Source organism: Oryx dammah, unplaced genomic scaffold (genome assembly GCF_014754425.2).
Source record: "Oryx dammah isolate SB20612 unplaced genomic scaffold, SCBI_Odam_1.1 HiC_scaffold_26, whole genome shotgun sequence".
NCBI lineage: Eukaryota > Metazoa > Chordata > Mammalia > Artiodactyla > Bovidae > Oryx > Oryx dammah.
The window spans coordinates 91,233,284-91,251,330 of NW_024070210.1; the positions used below are offsets into that span (position 1 = coordinate 91,233,284).

Sequence of the window (18,047 nt, forward strand, 5' to 3'; positions counted from 1 at the left end):
CTCATAGACACAACAACCTGGACGAATCTCCAGAGTATTATGCTTAGTGAAAAAAGCTAAAGGCTACATACGGTATGACTCCATTCATATAACAAACTTGAGGGGACAAGCAGATCAGTGACTGCTAAGGAGGGAAGTGAGTGTGGCAATAAACAGCAGAATAAAGGGTCTTTTGGTGATGAAAATATCCTCTGTCTTTACTGTATCAATGTCAAGATCTTGATTTTGATACTATACCGTAGTTTTACAATTACGTTACCACTGGGGAAAACTGAATAAAGGATACTTGGGGATCTCTCATTATTTCTTATGGAGTCTGTGACTCAACAATTATCTCAGAATAAACAGCTTAATTTTTTAATGTCTGCTGAATTACATGAGATCTATCTTATAACAGGTCACCTTGTATGCAACCTCAGTAGCAGACTCCTGAGCTATTTGGTCACCTTACACGCTTCTATGCTCAGTTTTAACACTTTTTCCTAAGTCTGTACTAAAAAGCAAAAGACATTATTTTGGCTTCATTATAAATAAAATAGCACTGTTAACATAAACAGTGTATTTTTTTAATTAAACACTTAAAACATCTTTCTGTCAAACGCTAAAGACAAAAAATTTTTAAATGATAATGAACACTACTTTTTCTGATTTAAAATACCCTAATAAATTATATGCATGTATATGTGCTCGTTAGATCTGCAAAGCTATCGACAGCTGTCTGACCTTCAGTGTCTACTCTAATTCAGCAGTCACATACTACATTCAAGTCTTCAAATACACTCTAGTTACATGATCAGTTTGCAGCAAAGTTGCTTTGTATATGCTTTTAGCCTACAAAAATTCAACTGTATGCAACAGTTATGAGAGAGAGAGAGAGGGATGATCTTATAAATATGTATTCTTCTATGTACCATTTCACCCAAAGAACGTTGGCTCTAGAGTATCTGAAGAGAGACAAAATCTATTACCATCTAACTGGGGTCTAAATAGTCTCAGTTCCTGAGGGTCCCTCGCTGAGTGAGCATCTCGCCATACTAAGAATGATCCTATTGTTTAAAGATAGATCCTTAGCAAGCATGCAGTGACTCTACTTTTCAGACATGTGCTGTGTGTTTGCAGCTATGTGTCTAAGAAAATACATGTTTACATACCTAAAATAGCACTTTACACATAACAAGTACTCTTTTCTTAAATTCCTTCAAAGGTTAGTCCTTAGGAAATTTTTTAATTGCCTTTTTTTAATATTTGTTTACTTTCGCTAATCTGGTTTTTCTATGTCAAATATTTTTTTAGGAATTCAAAAATTATATTAAGATATTAGAAGATGAGATTATAACTAGAGTAATTAAAGTAAATGACTTACCAGTTACCCCAATTATGAAATCCTGCAGCCTGGAGTACATGTACAGCAAACTGACAAATATAGACGAAAAAGAATACAAAGAATCTGAATGAACTGTCACTCCTGTTTTTAAAAACAAAGGGGGAAAGAGGGGGAGTAGGGAGAAAAAGAAAGGGAAAATGTCACCATTTTTCTCAATATTTTTACATTCACATGTGACTGACATAAAAAATTAAAAAACATTTTAAAAAATATCAGTGGCAACTACCTGAACTGTCTACCCAAATGCTAGACAATGTTATTATTCTCACCAATTTCCAACTGCACCACAAAACATCTTGGCAAAAGAAAAATTATTTTGTTTTCCTTTTATTTTGTATTAAATAGCTTCACTGAATTATAATTAACATATAATAAACTGCAAGTATTTAAAATATACACTTATGTACGATTTGACCTAAGTATATAACCATGAACATTTTCTAATCAAAATAGTGAACGTAGTCCAAAGTTTTGTGTACCTGGTTAATTCCTCCCTCCCTACCCACTGCTTTCTGTCACAACAGTTACATATTTTAAGAGTTTTATTTAAACGGGATCATATAGTATATATTTTTTCCTTGTCTGCCTGCTTTCATTCAGCACAGTTATTTTCCAATTCACTCATGTTGTTGCCATGTAACAAAAGTCCGTTCCTCTTCACTGCTGAATAGTATTCCACTGCACAGTATGCTACAGTTAACTTATTCATTCATCTGCTGATGGACAGTTAGACTGTTTATGGTTTCTCCTTCTACAAATAAAGCTGCCATGGGCATTCATATATATGTCCACATATGAACATTTATTTTGTTCCTGGTAAATAATTACCTAGAAGTGGAATGGCTAGAACCCATGTTAGAGATAAGTTTAACTTTTTAACAAACTGTAAAATTGTTTTCCAAAGGAGTTGTTCTACTTCATATTCTCAATGGCAGTATATGAGAATTCCAGTACCTCCACATTAAGACTTGACACAATCAATTCCTTAAATTTTAGCCATTCTAAGAGTTGTACAGTGGTAACTCAATTTAAATTTGCATTTCCCTAATAACTAATGTTGAGCACATTTTCATCCATATTTTTGTCATCATACATCTCCCATGGCGAACTATCAAAATATTTTTCCAAGGTTTTAATTTGCTTTTTCCCCTTACTGTTGATTTTTGTGAGTTTAAATATATAGGTCTTTTTATCAGATAAATGCTTTGCAGAATTTTCTCCCAGATTGTGGCTTTTTTTTTTTTTTTTTGTATTCTCTTAAGAATGCCTTTTAAAGAACAAAGTTTTATCTTTTTATGGACTCAAATTTATCAATTTGCCCTTTTATGAACCTTGATTTTATTGTTTTATCTAAGAAATCTGTGCCAAAGATACAAAGATTTTTTTGTTTTCTCAAGAAGTTTTATATTTGTTGGTTTAACATTTAAGTTTATGTCCCCTTTTTTAGTTAAGTTTTAAGATATAGTATGAGGGATGGATTAAAGTTTTTTTATTGCACATATAAATGCAATTATTCCAGCATCATTTCTTAAAAAGACTATTCTTTCTGCACTACCTTACCTTTGTACCTTTCTTTTAAAAATCACTTATCTATATATGGGTGGGTTTATTTCTGGACACTCTGTCTCATTGTTCTATTTGTCAACCTTTATGTCAGTATCACACCATCATGATTGCTTAAGTTTTCTAGAATGTCTTCAAATTAGGTATGTTACTCTTCCAGCTTCGCTTTTTCAAAGTCTTTTTTCAAAGTTGTTTTGGCTATTCTAGGTATTTCTATATATCTTTTAGAATCACCTGGTTCATTTCTATAAAACAACCTAAAGGGATTTTTATAGGGATTGCATTGCGTCTATAGATCCATTTGGAGAGAATTCACATCATATAATAATGTTGAGTCTTCCAATCCATTAACAAGGTATATCTCTCCATTTATATTTTCTATGTAGATGATTACGTAATCTGTGAATAAAGCCACTTTTACTCCTTCCTTTCTAATGTGAGCCTTCTTACTTGGCTTTCTGACCTGTTTATACTGGTGAGAACCTCTACTAACAAAGTTTAAAATAAGTGGTGAGAATAAACATCTTTATCTTGTTCTTGATCTTAAACAGAAAGCTTTTAGTCCTTCACCATTAAGTATGATGTTAAATGCTACAGTTTTTCATAGATGCCCTTTATCAAGTTGAGAAAGTTACCTTTTATTCCAACTTTGAGTGTTTTTATCATGAAAGTGAAGGTTTTTGGATTTTGTCAAATGTTTCTTTTGCATCAGTTAAGATGATCATATGGTGAATTACAATAACTAATTTTCCAATCTTAAACCAATCTTGAATTCCTAGAATAAGCTACACTCACTTGATTGTGACACAACATCTTTAAACACAGAATTTGATTCTTTGCCAAGATTTTCAACTGTCCAAAGTTTACTCCATTTCTGCGCATCCCAGTGACTTTTCCAAACCCAAAACACATTTTTGGAAGTCTTCATTAGTTCTGCTTCATTTATTTAACAATCATTTATTTATATTAATATGAGCATGGCTCATACATATATATGTTCTTTTTTCTTATTAATGTTTTTGCTTTGTTACCTGTGTACCAAGAAACCAGAGTATCAGAGTGGTTAAAATGATATATGTAACATATACTCTGAAGAGAGTTTCATAAATAGAATAATGTCTAAAGGCATCACAACAGCTATTTCAGTTACCTAATAGGGATCTTTCTAGTTAGTTCCAAACTCACAGATAAATTCTAGAAGCTGAATCTACCTAATAAAACCTCTAAGAAATCTTTTACAAGGTGCAGAATATGTTTTAAAAAGTAAGCCTCTTCAATAGGTGGTGCTGGGAAAACTGAAAAAGCTACAAGTGAAAGAATGAAACGAGAGCACTTCCTAACATCATACACAAAAATAAACTCAAAATGGATTAAAGACTTAAATGTAAGGCCAGAAACTATGAAGCTCTCTTAGAGGAAAATAAAGAAAGTACACTCTTCAACATGCATCACAACAAGATCCTCTTTGAAATAAAAATAAACAAATGGGACTTAATTAAGCTTAAAAGTTTCACAGCAAAGCAAACTATAAATAAGATTAAAAGACAACCCTCAGAGTAGAAGAAAATAATAGCAAACAAAACAACCAACAAAGGACTAATCTTCAGAATATATAAGCAGCTCATACAGATCACATCAGGAAGACAAACAGCCCAATCAAAAAATAGGCAGAAGACCTAAACAGACATTTCTCCAAAGAAGACATACAGATGGCTAATAAGCACACAAAAAGATGTTCAACATCGTCCAGTGTTAGAGAAATGCAAATCAAAACTACACTGAAGAATCACCTCACACCAGTCAGAATGGCCATCATCAAAAAAATTACAAACAATAAATGCTGGAGAGGGTGTGGAGAAAAGGGAACCCTCTTGCACCACTGGTGGGAATGTAAATAGATACAGCCACTATGGAAGACGGTATGGGTATTTCTTTTAAAAATAGGAATAAAACTACCATATGACGCAACAATCCTACTACTGGGCATATACCCTGAGGAAATCATTAACTGAAAAAGACATACGTATCCCGATGTAAAACGCAGCACTATTTACAACAGCAGAGACACAGAAGCAGCCTGATGCCCACTGACGAATGGATGGATGAAGAAGCCGCAGTATATTTATACAATGGAATATTACTCAGCCATAATGCACTTGAGTCCATTCTAATGAGGTGGATGAACCTGGAGCCTATCATACAGAGTGAAGTCAGAAAAACAAGTATCATATTTTAATGCATAATCCAGAAAGATGGCACTGATGAGCCTATTTGCAGGGCAGCAATGAGACACAGACATAGAGAAAAGACGTGCAGACACAGGAGGGGGAAGGAGAGGGTGGGGCGAATGGAGAGAGTAACACAGAAACATACGCACTACCATACACAAAATAGATAGCCAGTGAGAATTTGCTGTTAAGACGCAGGGGCTCAAACCTGGTACTCTGTGACAACTTGCGGGAGTTGGGGGGGGTGGGAGGAGGGAAGGAGGTTCAAGAGGGAGGGGACATATGTATACCTGTGGCTGATTCACGTTGATGTATGGCAGAAACCAACACAATACTGTAAAGCAATTATCCTTCGATTAAAAATAAGTTAAAAAAATACAAACACTAAGCTGTCGTAATAAAGGAAAGTATTTCTAAAATATTGCTCTCAAATAGTAATGAAGGAATGTAAAGACTGGTTCGCCTTCCTCCTTTATGTGTAAGCTGCTGCTGTTGCTGATTAGTCAATAAGTCCTGTCCAACTCTCTGTGCGACCCCATGAACCGTAGCCCGCCAGGCTTCTCTGTTCAGGGGATTTCCCAAGCAAGAATAGTGGGGTGGGTTGCATTTCCTCCTCCAGGGGATACTACCGACCAAGGGACTGAACCTGCTTCTCCTGCACTGGCAGGTGGGTTCTGCACCGCTGAGCTACCTACCAAGGTAGCTCCCATATGTATAGCTCAGTTCAGTTCAGTTCAGTTCAGTCGCTCAGTTGTGTCCAACTCTTTGCGACCCCATGAATCGCAGCACGCCAGGCCTCCCTATCCATCACCAACTCCCGGAGTTCACTCAGAGTCACGTCCATTGAGTCAGTGATGCCATCCAGCCAGCTCATCCTCTGTCAGCCCCTTCTCCTCCTGCCCCCAACCCTTCCCAGCATCAGAGTCTTTTCCAATGAGTCAACTCTTCGCATGAGCTGGCCAAAGTACTGAAGTTTCAGCTTCAGCATCATTCCTTCCAAAGAACACACAGGACTGATCTTCAGAATGGACTGGTTGGATCTCCTTGTAGTCCAAGGGACTCTCAAGAGTCTTCTCCAACACCACAGTTCAAAAGCATCAATTCTTCGGCACTCAGCCTTCTTCACAGTCCAACTCTCACATCCATACATGACCACAGGAAAAACCATAGCCTTGACTAGACGGACCTTTGTTGGCAAAGTAATGTCTCTGTTTTTGGATATGCTATCTAGGTTGGTCATAACTTTTCTTCCAAGGAGTAAGCGTCTTTTAATTTCATGGCTGCAATCACCATCTGCAGTGATTTTGGAGCCCCCAAAAATGAAGTCTGACACTGTTTCCACTGTTTCCCCATCTATTTCCCATGAAGTGACAGGACCAGATGCCATGATCTTAGTTTTCTGAATGTTGAGCTTTAAGCCAACTTTTTCGCTCTCCTCTTTCACTTTCATCAAGAGGCTTTTTAGTTCCTCTTCACTTTCTGCCATAAGGGTGGTGTCATCTGCATATCTGAGGTTATTGATATTTCTCCCAGCAGACTTGATTCCAGCTTGTGTTTCTTCCAGTCCAGCGTTTCTCATGATGTACTACTCTGCACAGAAGTTAAATAAGCAGGGTGACAATATACAGCCTTGACGTACTCCTTTTCCTATTTGGAACCAGTCTGTTGTTCCATGTCCAGTTCTAACTGTTGCTTCCTGACCTGCATACAGGTTTCTCAAGAGGCAGGTCAGGTGGTCTGGTAGTCCCATCTCTTTCAGAATTTTCCACAGTTTATTGTGATCCACACAAAGGCTTTGGCATAGTCAATAAAGCATAAATAAATGTTTTTCTAGAACTCTCTTGCTTTTTCGATGATCCAGCAAATGTTGGCAATTTGATCTCTGGTTCCTCTGCCTTTTCTAAAACTAGCTTGAACATCAGGAAGTTCATGGTTCAAGTATTGCTGAAGCCTGGCTTGGAGAATTTTGAGCATGACTTTACTAGCATGTGAGATGAGTGCAATTGTGCAGTAGTTTGAGCATTCTTTGGCATCGCCTGTCTTTGGGATTGGAATGAAAAGTGACCTTTTCCAGTCCTCTGGCCACTGCTGAGTTTTCCAAATTTGCTGGCATATTGAGTGCAGCACTTTCACAGCATCGTCTTTCAGGATTTGAAATATATGTATAGTTAGTTCATATAAAAGCACAGCTACGAAATGAATTTTACTATCTTCTTGTCCAGAAAGAAAAAAGTTGGTTGATCAAATGAGGCAGACAGATTCTATCTAGAAATACGTTTAGCCTCCTTAAATAGTAAAAGTAGAAAGATGCACAGCTGGTATACTAAATTGATGAAACAGAAACCTCAGAGTCTGTCGTTTTTTCCACTTTGACTATTTAAGGAAGCTAAACATATTTTTTTAATAGACTTTGTTTCTTTCATTTGATGGACCCATCTTTCTGTTTCTGGACAATAAGACAGTAAAATTAATCTCGTATACACTTACCACACTAATATAAATGATTATTTTTAAATCACTTCAAATTTCTCTAAGCTATAAATTCCACATGCCAGCACTTACTGAACTATCTGGACTTTAACTTCCAAGAGTGCCCAAATCTTCCTCTAGGTAATCCATCCAAATTATTACAAAGGTAAAATCACTCTAATTCTAATTTTCAAACAGTTGTTCTGTTTTTAACTATACAAAGAGTTACTTAAAATATATTTCCTCACTTCAAAACAATATAGAAGAGTGATTCTGATTTCCCCGTGAAAACAATTTTACAATACCTGTTGCAATTCCCTGCCAAAAGCCTAAAATTTATTAAAGACCTGTATGCTGAAAAACAGGTAGTTTTTGACAACCAATCTGTTATTTTCTGTTAGATCCAAAGATTCTTTCCTTCCGCCCATATATTTTTTTCCCCTCATTCCGTTTCTAACCAATTTAGTTTTCTGTTGCACGACACTTTTTTCTCCAAATTCCCTAATCTTCCCCATTTCCTTCCTTTTCATTTTCGGTTTCCATGTTTTCATTTCTAATTCCATTTGGCAAGAGTTTGGGGGACTGAGAGGAGTAGAGGTGGGGGCGGCGGTGATACACATTCTGGATAATCAAAGATATTTTTTGTTGAAAAGGAAAATAAGTTAAAGAACTGAATGTGGCCCTCGAATTTCTCTAATACATCATCTGCACAATACACGCCTATTTCATAGTAATGTTGCTCCATGTGCATGAGAGCTGCAAAAGGTCTGTCATTCATAAACAAGTTTACTCAAATAAAAAGTAAGCTGATCAACACCTGAATGCATGGACTCATCTAAGGCTAGCATCTAAATCAGCATTTCCCAATGTTTATTTTCTGAAGCAATAAAAGATACTTCACATACAGACACATATAATGGTTTCACGGTTACACCACAAAGCACACTAAGCTCTTAAAGAAACCTAAGAAATTCTGAAATGAAGAAACTTATTTAGTTTTATTATCCCACTTAACTTCCCAAACTTAAGCTAATGAGCATTTTTCCTACAACACCTAGTAACAGCCCACAGAACACGCATTTAGGAAATGTTTATCCCAACCATTCATTAAAATATATCATGCAAAATAGTATACTTAATCTTATAGTCTAAATGGTTTTAAAATGTCACTGCCTTTTGAAAAACCAAAAATGAATTTACACAGAAAATAATTACCAAGTTGCTAGGTGAAGTGACTCACTTTAAATATTACCTTAGCTAGGTTACCCAGATCCATTTAAAAAATTAGGATTAATCACCACTTTTGACTTTTTTTTGAAGGCGAAAATAGGAATAAAATATTCTTATGGAAAAAGAATCTTTTACAAATATTAAGACTTAAGTTTGTTCTCATTTTCCCCTCATTCATTTTCGTGTTTGGTCTTTTTTCTCAAGTGGGAGAAAAGAATAGGATATTGTTAGTTACAAGGTCGAATGAACATATAGCAAGTTAGAGATGGACTTAATACTCAGAGATGTCATCTATGGACTTTTCTGAAGGTATACTGTACAATAATGAAAAGCTTAAAACATGAACATATGTCACTTTCACCTTTAAGGTGTACTACAAATTATTTACTTCACAGGTTTAAAGAGCATATGTTAAAGTACACACATTTTACCTGAAAGCTCCGTAAAGTGGTCTGTACCAACAGACAAATGAACAAGGAGTAAAAAGTAAGAACCACAGGATACTCAATCCAAAATCAACCCCTCTTGGAGGATCAACACAAAACCAAGCCAAGCATCCGAAGATATTTAGAAACAGTGTTACAGCATGGACTGTGGAATTAAAAAACAAAACAGAAAAGAAATGTTTACCTTCAATGTATGTATTCATTTAACAGAAACTATCATTGAAAAAATACTTCCTAAAAGCACATATAGTCTACCCCATTTCCATTTAGTATTTTTCAAAACATTGCTGTTTTTTACACGTTTGATTTGAAAACAAGAGTATTCACAGGAAAAGGAGTTCTAATACATGCACTGTTTGGCAAAAATTCTTTTGGCCCTTTCCTAATGGGCAATTACACAGCTAAACCAGAGAAGCACGACCTTAAGGGCTTCTTCCCTAAGGAAACGTGATGTATCTCTCGATCCAAGGCCCAAGCAGGAAAGTAGTGGCTGCCAGGAAAAGAACCAGGACTTGAGAAGAAAAAGATCCTACACTTAGAACTATAATTTTTATAGCATAGGGCTGCAGGCTCCTCCCAGCATGAATTACACAAGAGAATACTAGAGAAGTGCCCTGTGCAATCTCATTGTAACATTTTTAAGCAATAAAATTAATTAGAACTGGACTGAAACTACTACTATAGTAGAAACTTCCAGTCACTATACAGTCAATCTGTAAGGATTATTAACTCATTTTCATAAAGTTGCCCATTTTTTAAAGTCCTGGCATTAAAAACAGTTTTTGGTAGGGGGTTACATTTATTTTAAAAAAGTAAAGTTTACAATGATGCACTTTACCTACTTTGGCAGATCATTCTTTTTGTTAATACAAATAGACCTTGGCAAACTCTTCCTATCATCTTAATAATTACTTTGCCTGACAGACCAAAACCAAAAACTCTGAGTAACATCTAAGAACACTATTATCCTAAAGAACATTGACCCATTATAACTAGTAACTTTTTTAAAGGATTTTTAAAAAAATTTATTCACAGGCTGAATTTTTTTATAAGAAATAAATCATTTCAAAAGTTAAAGTACTGTTTAATGTAAATTATCAGTACAGTAAAAATATGTTAACAAACTACTACCTTAATTAAAAACAACAAATGGTAAACCTAGTGAGTATAAATTTTAAAAATACATTTTCAACATACATTAAAAAAACTTTAATATTTCTTTAAATTATTAATCAAAAAATTGATAGTTAATGAAGTAAGATATACACAAATCCCAGGGTGCCTCTAAATTTGCCTTTATCTAACAACCAGATAAATACACAATGCTAGGGAAGGAGAGCGAGCCCCAGAGAAAGAATGAAAATACGTGGGTTTGAGTGACATATACGAGCTAAGCAATCTCCATGCATTTCAGGTTTTCAACTGAAGAAGGGCACAAGCCCTTCCAGCTTTAAAATTCCATCCCATTCTACCACACAGGAAAGACTCTTACTTATTCCCATTAGTCATGAAAGCTAGCTTACAATAAATCTACTCAAAATCCTTGGCCTCAAAATAAAAGTAGTTCTGTTAAGGGCTTAAAAACAGAATTTGAGATATTGTGTGATGTTATTCTGTAATATTAAATGGAATCCAACTGCCTAAAACCATTATAAATGTTCAGAACATTAAGTCAAATTTCAACCTCTAAAGAAGTAACTTTTTAAGGTTTATCCCCTAATCTGTTTAAGAAAAAAAGGACAGAATATACAGGTATGTGTATTTTAAAGCTCACAAAAATTCTTTTAAGAATAGATTAAAATATCAATTAAATTTTGTGTAATCTATTAAAATTTTTCTATATGTTTTCATAGTAACCAGCAACTATGATCATTTGTATCCCAATGAAGAGGAAAATATGTAGGTCTACTTACTAAACAATCAGTCCTCTTACACAGAGACCAAAAAAAACACACAGAAGGTCTAGGTAAAGTGAAATGCACGATTCTATGTTATTAATTTCAATCCAGCTTCAGTCCACTTGATGGATTTCAATTGTGGGTAAAATACTTTAAAAAATTTTAGGCCATTTTGTTTATGATTCCCAAGTTGAATGATCCTCCTTCTTATAAAATTTCAATTTGCTTTATTAAGCACTCAAATCTGGTATTAGTGGACCTAAATTTGCAGCCATCATTGGAATATTCTTCTTGCTAAGTCCTGCATTACAATATATATGTCTAAAATAAACAATTTTAGGACAGTATATTATCTTTTTCAATAAATGGTCTTTAACGTAGCTGATGTTTTTAAATTTTCTTTTTCTTTTCTTCTTTAAATTCAAGAGTATAGTCAAAAAGAGGTTGAGATTAATTTCATATTGGTATTTCTAATTGCTTCAGTTCCTTTATAGAGATTACTTGCCTCAAGAAAAGTACCACTGAAAGCACATCTTCATCATATTTGAGTTTAAAATGTAAATTACTTCTTTATTTTGGTACCTTGTAGGTGGCATAACATGGAAATCTAAATTCTGGGATCTAGAATCAAGCCATCCGAATCCAACTTTACTTGCTGAGTAATCTTGGGCAAGTTAGTCAGATTCTCTAAGCTTTAGTTTCTCAAACTATAAAGCTAGATAATATAATACCTGTTTCATAGTGTGGTTTTAAGATTTAATAATATAATATATACACAGTGACTAGCTCTGTGCTTCGCACAAAGTAAATCCTGGATAAATGTTATCTCTTGTTAGAATTATTATTACAGTGTGATAACATTCTCCAGGCCAGAATACTGGAGTGGGTAGCCTTTCCCTTCTCCAGGGTATCTTCCCAACCCAGGGATCGAACTCACATCTCCTGCACTGCAGGCGGATTCTTTACCAACTAAGCTATCAGGGTAGCCCGTTACAGTGTGAAAGCATTAGTCAACTCCAAAATCAGTAACAAGATATACTTCTTGAAAATAACTTACTAAAACAGCCTATATCTTATGAAATTGACAGACATTACTAAGCTAGCACTAGATCGTACTTTGTTGCAGATAATGTTTTTTTAAATCAGAACCTTAACTGGATGGAATCTTAAGCTCTCTTTGAATACAGATCTGCCAACTGAACTGGGTTGGGAAAAACTATAGCCAACTATGTTGTTCGTAAGAACCTCACAAAGTTATATGTAACTAGGACAAAACAGACCTATTTTGAAACAATCAGCACTGGTAAGTGAAAGTGCAGTGAAGTCATTCAGTCGTGACCGACTCTTTGCAACCCGTGGACTGTAGCCCACCAAGCTCCTCTGTCCATGGGATTCTCCAGGCAAGAACACTGGAGTGTGTTGCCATTTCCTTCTCCGGCACTGGTAAAGCAGTTAACTATTCGGTTAAAATTCATCATCTTCCCCATTCAATCTATATTTACCAAATTCCCTATAGAATTTTCTTCCAACACCCATCTCCCCTATCTAAAATATATTTTTTCACTAATAAGTCGAAGAACTTATACTTAAAATGCTAGGCCAATGTGCTGTGCTTAGTCGCTCAGTCGTGTCTGACTCTTTGAGACCCCATGCACTGTACCCCGCCAGGCTCCTCTGTCCATGAGGATTCTCCAGGCTAGAATACTGGAGTGGGTTGCCATGCCCTCCTCCAGGGGATCTTCCCAACCTAGAGATCAAGCCCAGGTCTCCCACATTGCAAACGGATTATTTACCATCTGAGCCACCAGGGAAGCCCAATTATTTTAATCTGCATATATGGCACCCCACTCCAGTACTCTTGCCTGGAAAATCCCATGGACGGAGGAGCCTTGTAGGCTGCAGTCTATGGGGTCGTGAAGAGTTGGACACGACTGAGCGACTTCACTTTCACTTTTCACTCTCATGCACTGGAGAAGGAAATGGCAACCCACTCCAGTGTTCTTGCCTGGAGAATCCCAGGGACGGGGGAGCCTGGTGGGCTGCTGTCTATGGGGTCACACAGAGTCGGACACGACTAAAGCGACTTAGCAGCAGCAGCAGCATTCAATGATATATTGGTTAAATAAAATATGAGTTGTTAGTATGGACAGATATGGAATCAAAACCTTTAATAAAAATATGTAACACTACTGACACTCAGAATTAACCAAAGAAGTCAGATTGACAACATAATCTCAAAAGAAACTAAAGAATTAAACATGTACTATCCATAAGGAATCACTTCTCATATTCCAAAGCAACCTCGCAATGCTGCTGAAAGATTTTTAGGAAAATGATCTCATATATTTGGTGGAGAGAGGCTCCTTAATCATACAGTAAGAACACACAAATTTTCTCCAACAAGAACGTACTCAACAATGCATTCATTAACTCAGCAGTTGTGCAACTAAGAAGTCATGGCAGCTACCTCTCCTACCAAAACAACGATGTTAAATGGGGCTAAGACTGCTGTTTGGAATAAAAATAAAACAATAAGTGGGAATTCTGTGTACATACAAAAACTGGTAACAGTTTGACATTTAGTTTTAATATTCCATGTGCTGTAATTATATCCAAAGTATTGTGAACATCACATCCTAAAATGTATGTCCTACTGTTCTATTTAATGAAATATCCAGTATTAATTCAGCACTTTCAATAATAAAAGTGTTCCACTCCACCTGAAAGTGAACAGTAAATAGTGCTCAAAGCTCAAAGAGAAATAATTTATAATATTTCAACAGTTTATGCCCTTTTATAAGATACTCATAATGCTTTACAGCTTTCATTTGCATAAAATCCTACAAATAATTATTTCAAAGGATTATTACCTAAATAAGATTTTTCAGAGAAAAAGGATCATTGCAAAATTCCACCATATGATAGGGAAGTCCCTTCCTCAAAAGAATGCCAGTTCTCAGTACACAGACCTTCCTCAGATAAGAACTTAGACCACCACATACTGCACAATTCTGAAGTAACTAAATATATGTGTCACTCAAATTTAAAATATCTATAGGAAAGGACCAATTAATGATGCGACCTTAATGTATGAGTTTTTTAAGGTAGATTTTTGACAATAAAATATAAACACTTTCAAACAAATATATAATTTATTCTATACTCACACATCCATAAGTAGTACATAATCTTTACTGTTTTTTGGAATTCTACAGGGATATCTACAGAAAAATCCTGATAAAAACAAGGGCCCACAGGAAAATTGTCAGGAAGAGGTGGCCAATTGTTTTTTCTGCCTGCAAAAAAAAAAAAGAAAGAAAGTTATTTATATAAGTACAAATATTGCTATTCTTTTTGCACGTAATTATTTGTTTCATAATAAAGACTATTATCTATTCTTTTAACAGGAGTTTAAAAATATAACACTGTAATATCTACATTCCTACAACTCTGAAAACCAAGCTTTCTATTTTTAAAATTTTTCCCAGAATATCAATTAGATGGTAAAATATTTTTCCAGTGTCATACCACTTATGTAAGTTGAAACAAGAAAAGAAAAAAAGGGCATAGGGACATATGCTGTGACTCTTCCCTAAAAAGAGAGTTATTTCAAAGTCCCAAGACTCTGACTCTCACATGAAACCCATGCAGATTTTAAGTCTCTACCATTTCCTCCTCAGTATCTACAATCTTTAAATATAATTCCTAACCCACATAGAGAGGCAAAATCTGCTTTTAAACTTTTGAGTTTTCTTCTGTTAACTCCATGAAGAAACACAAGCTAACTAATACCAAAGAACCAAATTTGGAAATCTCCAAGTCTGGAAAGAATGTCAAAAGGAGAGATGTAAGAAAAACATAAAAATATGTGAAAACTACATGAAACAATCATGACAAAGAAGTTAAGGAATTACAGCACCTTCAAAAACCTAGAGAAAAAAATTCCAATTATAAGGAGAAAAAATGTGTCTATATAAAGAAATTAGGCCAAAAATAGGGCTTGGGAAGTGGCAGAGAGAGTGGGGAGATAAAAACTAAAGAAGTCAAAACATTGAAAACAAAGAGTAAAAACAGCACCTAAAGGCCATTTTCTCATTTTACATATCATATCCCATACTCATAAATTCGATTTTACATACTTTTTCATAGATCAGGAAATTTTTCATAGTGGAAAAAAAGCATCCTCTATTTCTGATTCTTCCCAACATGCCTCCACTGTTTTATCACTCCTTTCAAACTTTATATAGCTCACACGTCTCTCAGACAAGTCTCACACTACTTGAGAAGCTGAGAACAGTAGTAAAGAACAGAGGCTCTGAAACTAGAAGCACTTACACATCCATTGTCTAGGAGACCTTGAACAACTTACTCAACCTCCTGAAGACTCTGTTTCTATACTCGTAAAGTGAGAACAACTTAACCACCCTTCCTATATTGTACTGAGGATGAAATGAGTTAACAGATGAAAAGTACTTAAATGTATAACTTACAACAAGTCCCTTAATTTCTCACACTTCATTACTATTTCATTTACTGAAACATCTCTCATAGAAGCAATTTGTATTAGTCAAAGTTAAGGGAATAGGACAGATTTTTGTTACATGAATTTTAGAAACACTGATCTCAATTAAACTTTTAGTTCCTCCTTTCACAGATGCTGTCTCTGATGTTGCAAGCGAGAAATGGCCCAGGATAAATGTGTCCTCCTGAGGCCCTTGTTGTTGTTCAGTCACTCAGTCATGTCCAACTCTGCAACTCCATGGGCTGTGGCATGCCAGGCTTTGCTGTCCTTCACCATCTCCCAGAGCTTGCTCAAACTCATGTCCATTGAGTCAGTGATGCCATCCAACCATCTCGTCCCCTTCTCCTTCTGCCTTCCATCTTTCCCAGCATCAGGGTCTTTTCTAAAGAGACAGCTCTTCACATCAGGTGTATCGGAGCTTTAGCATCAGTCCTTCCAAGGAATATTCAGGGTTGATTTCCTTTAGAATTAACTGGTTGGATCTCCGTGTAGTCCAAGGGATTCTCAAGAGTCTCCTCCAACACCACAGTTTAAAAGCATCAAATCTTTGGTGCTCAGCCTTCTTTATGGTCCATCTCTCACATCCATGCACGACTACTGGAAAAACCATAGCTTTGACTAGATGGACCTTTGTTGGCAAAGTAATGTCTCTGCTTTTTAATTGTCATAGCTTTTTTAGTATGAAAAGGCAAAGAGATATGACATGAGGCCCTAGATTTATATAGTCTAAGATAAGGAAAAAACAGGCAGTATATTATCACTCTCCTAATACTGTCAATACCATAACTATCCAGACATATTCACAGTAATTTGTCTAGCTCTCTCATCCCTTTGTATCCAAAGACTTTCTAGCTCTCCCTAAGCTACTCCTTTGAATTGACTGATCTTTGGTAGTCACAGCCTGAATGGATTTCACATCAAATAATCAATTCGCCTCTTAGTTATTTCTTTGTTGTTGCTGTGTCTGCTAAATTGTGTCTGACTCATTTGAGATCTGATGAACTGTAGCCCACCAGGCTCCCCTGTCCATGGGATTTTCCAGGCAATAATACTGGAGCGGGTTGCCATTTCCTTCTCCAGGGGGTCTTCCTGACCCAGGAATCAAATCCACGTCTCCTGCACTGGCACACAGATTCTTTACCACTGAACCACCAGAGAAGTTACTTATTTGGCACCATCAAAATACCCAGGTTTCCTAGAGTTACCATAGGTGTTATTTTTTAAACCTGGTTTGACATATATAGATATACTTGTGAGGATAGGGGCAGATTAACTTGAAATTGATCTGAATAAACCAGAAATTACCAGCTAAATGCAGTCAAACATAGGGTACACTCCCATGTACGCACAAAGCTTCAGTAGACCCAGCTGAAGGTCCAAGTGCAGAATGAAAGGCTCCTGATTTACAATAAAGTAAAACCATATTTTCATTCACTTGTGAAGAGTCTAACACTGTTCTAATCTATTAAAACACTGCATATCAGCCAAGATCAGAGAACTACAGAGTATCAAGTAGGAAATCTGCCATATCTGATCTCCTTGATAGAACAACAGGGTAGAGTTTTATCTTCAAATCAAATGACCTACAGCTGGTGCAGGCCTGTTAAAGAGGTTATTTTTATTTCAAACATCTTTGGACACTACCATGTTGACTGAGGTTCTGCATTTCTCGTTCTCGACGGTCTAACTCTGCTGCTTTTCTTTCTAGTTCTTCCTGGCGCTTAAGAAGCTCAGCTTGGGCCAAGGCATGTTCCTAAACAGAAAATAAGGGAACACCTTGTCAGAAGTAGAAAATACAGTAATATTTCTCCTTCTACTATACTCCTACTTCTCTACTATGCTAGAAACTTAATTCACCTACTATTCCACAATATAGGAATTCACTGAAAATTACAGTTTCAAAAAATATTATGAAACTATTTGGCCCATTTTGGCCTTCTGGTTATGAAAACCCTCAATAGGAATGTTGGGCCCATTAGGACAAGAAAAAATTCTCTCAGTAAGACAAGTTATAATCCTAAGGTAATTGGGAAAATGAAATTAAGGGGAACCATGGCTAAATTAGAATGAGGGACAGAGACAGAACAGTTGAGGAAAAGGGACAGAGAAAAGGCCAATTGAATGTAGCTCTTACGACTTGGATTAGATGGTACCTAAGGTTCCCAGTGCAGGAATACTATATAATTCCTTATACTTTACAAGATAATGAGGTACAAGGAAGATATGGTTAAGAAATTCAGGTTTATAAATCCATCTGCCTTTATGTAATACCAGGCATCTTATTCATCTCCTTTTTTATTGGTATTT

The 18,047-nt window shown here is 35.9% G+C and overlaps 1 protein-coding gene across 3 annotated transcripts in view; it reads right to left on the minus strand.

The window, feature by feature from the left end:
• Nucleotides 1-18,047, minus strand: part of SCAMP1 (secretory carrier membrane protein 1) — a 152,030-nt gene that overhangs the window by 53,012 nt on the left and 80,971 nt on the right. For all 3 annotated transcript variants that reach the window (XM_040225909.1, XM_040225907.1, XM_040225908.1), the window contains exons 4-7: nt 17,385-17,493; nt 14,386-14,514; nt 9,306-9,465; nt 1,364-1,465 (exon numbers count right to left, since the gene is read on the minus strand). In XM_040225909.1, the coding sequence (XP_040081843.1) occupies nt 1,364-1,465; nt 9,306-9,465; nt 14,386-14,514; nt 17,385-17,493 (500 nt within the window). The remainder of the gene's footprint in view (nt 1-1,363; nt 1,466-9,305; nt 9,466-14,385; nt 14,515-17,384; nt 17,494-18,047) is intronic.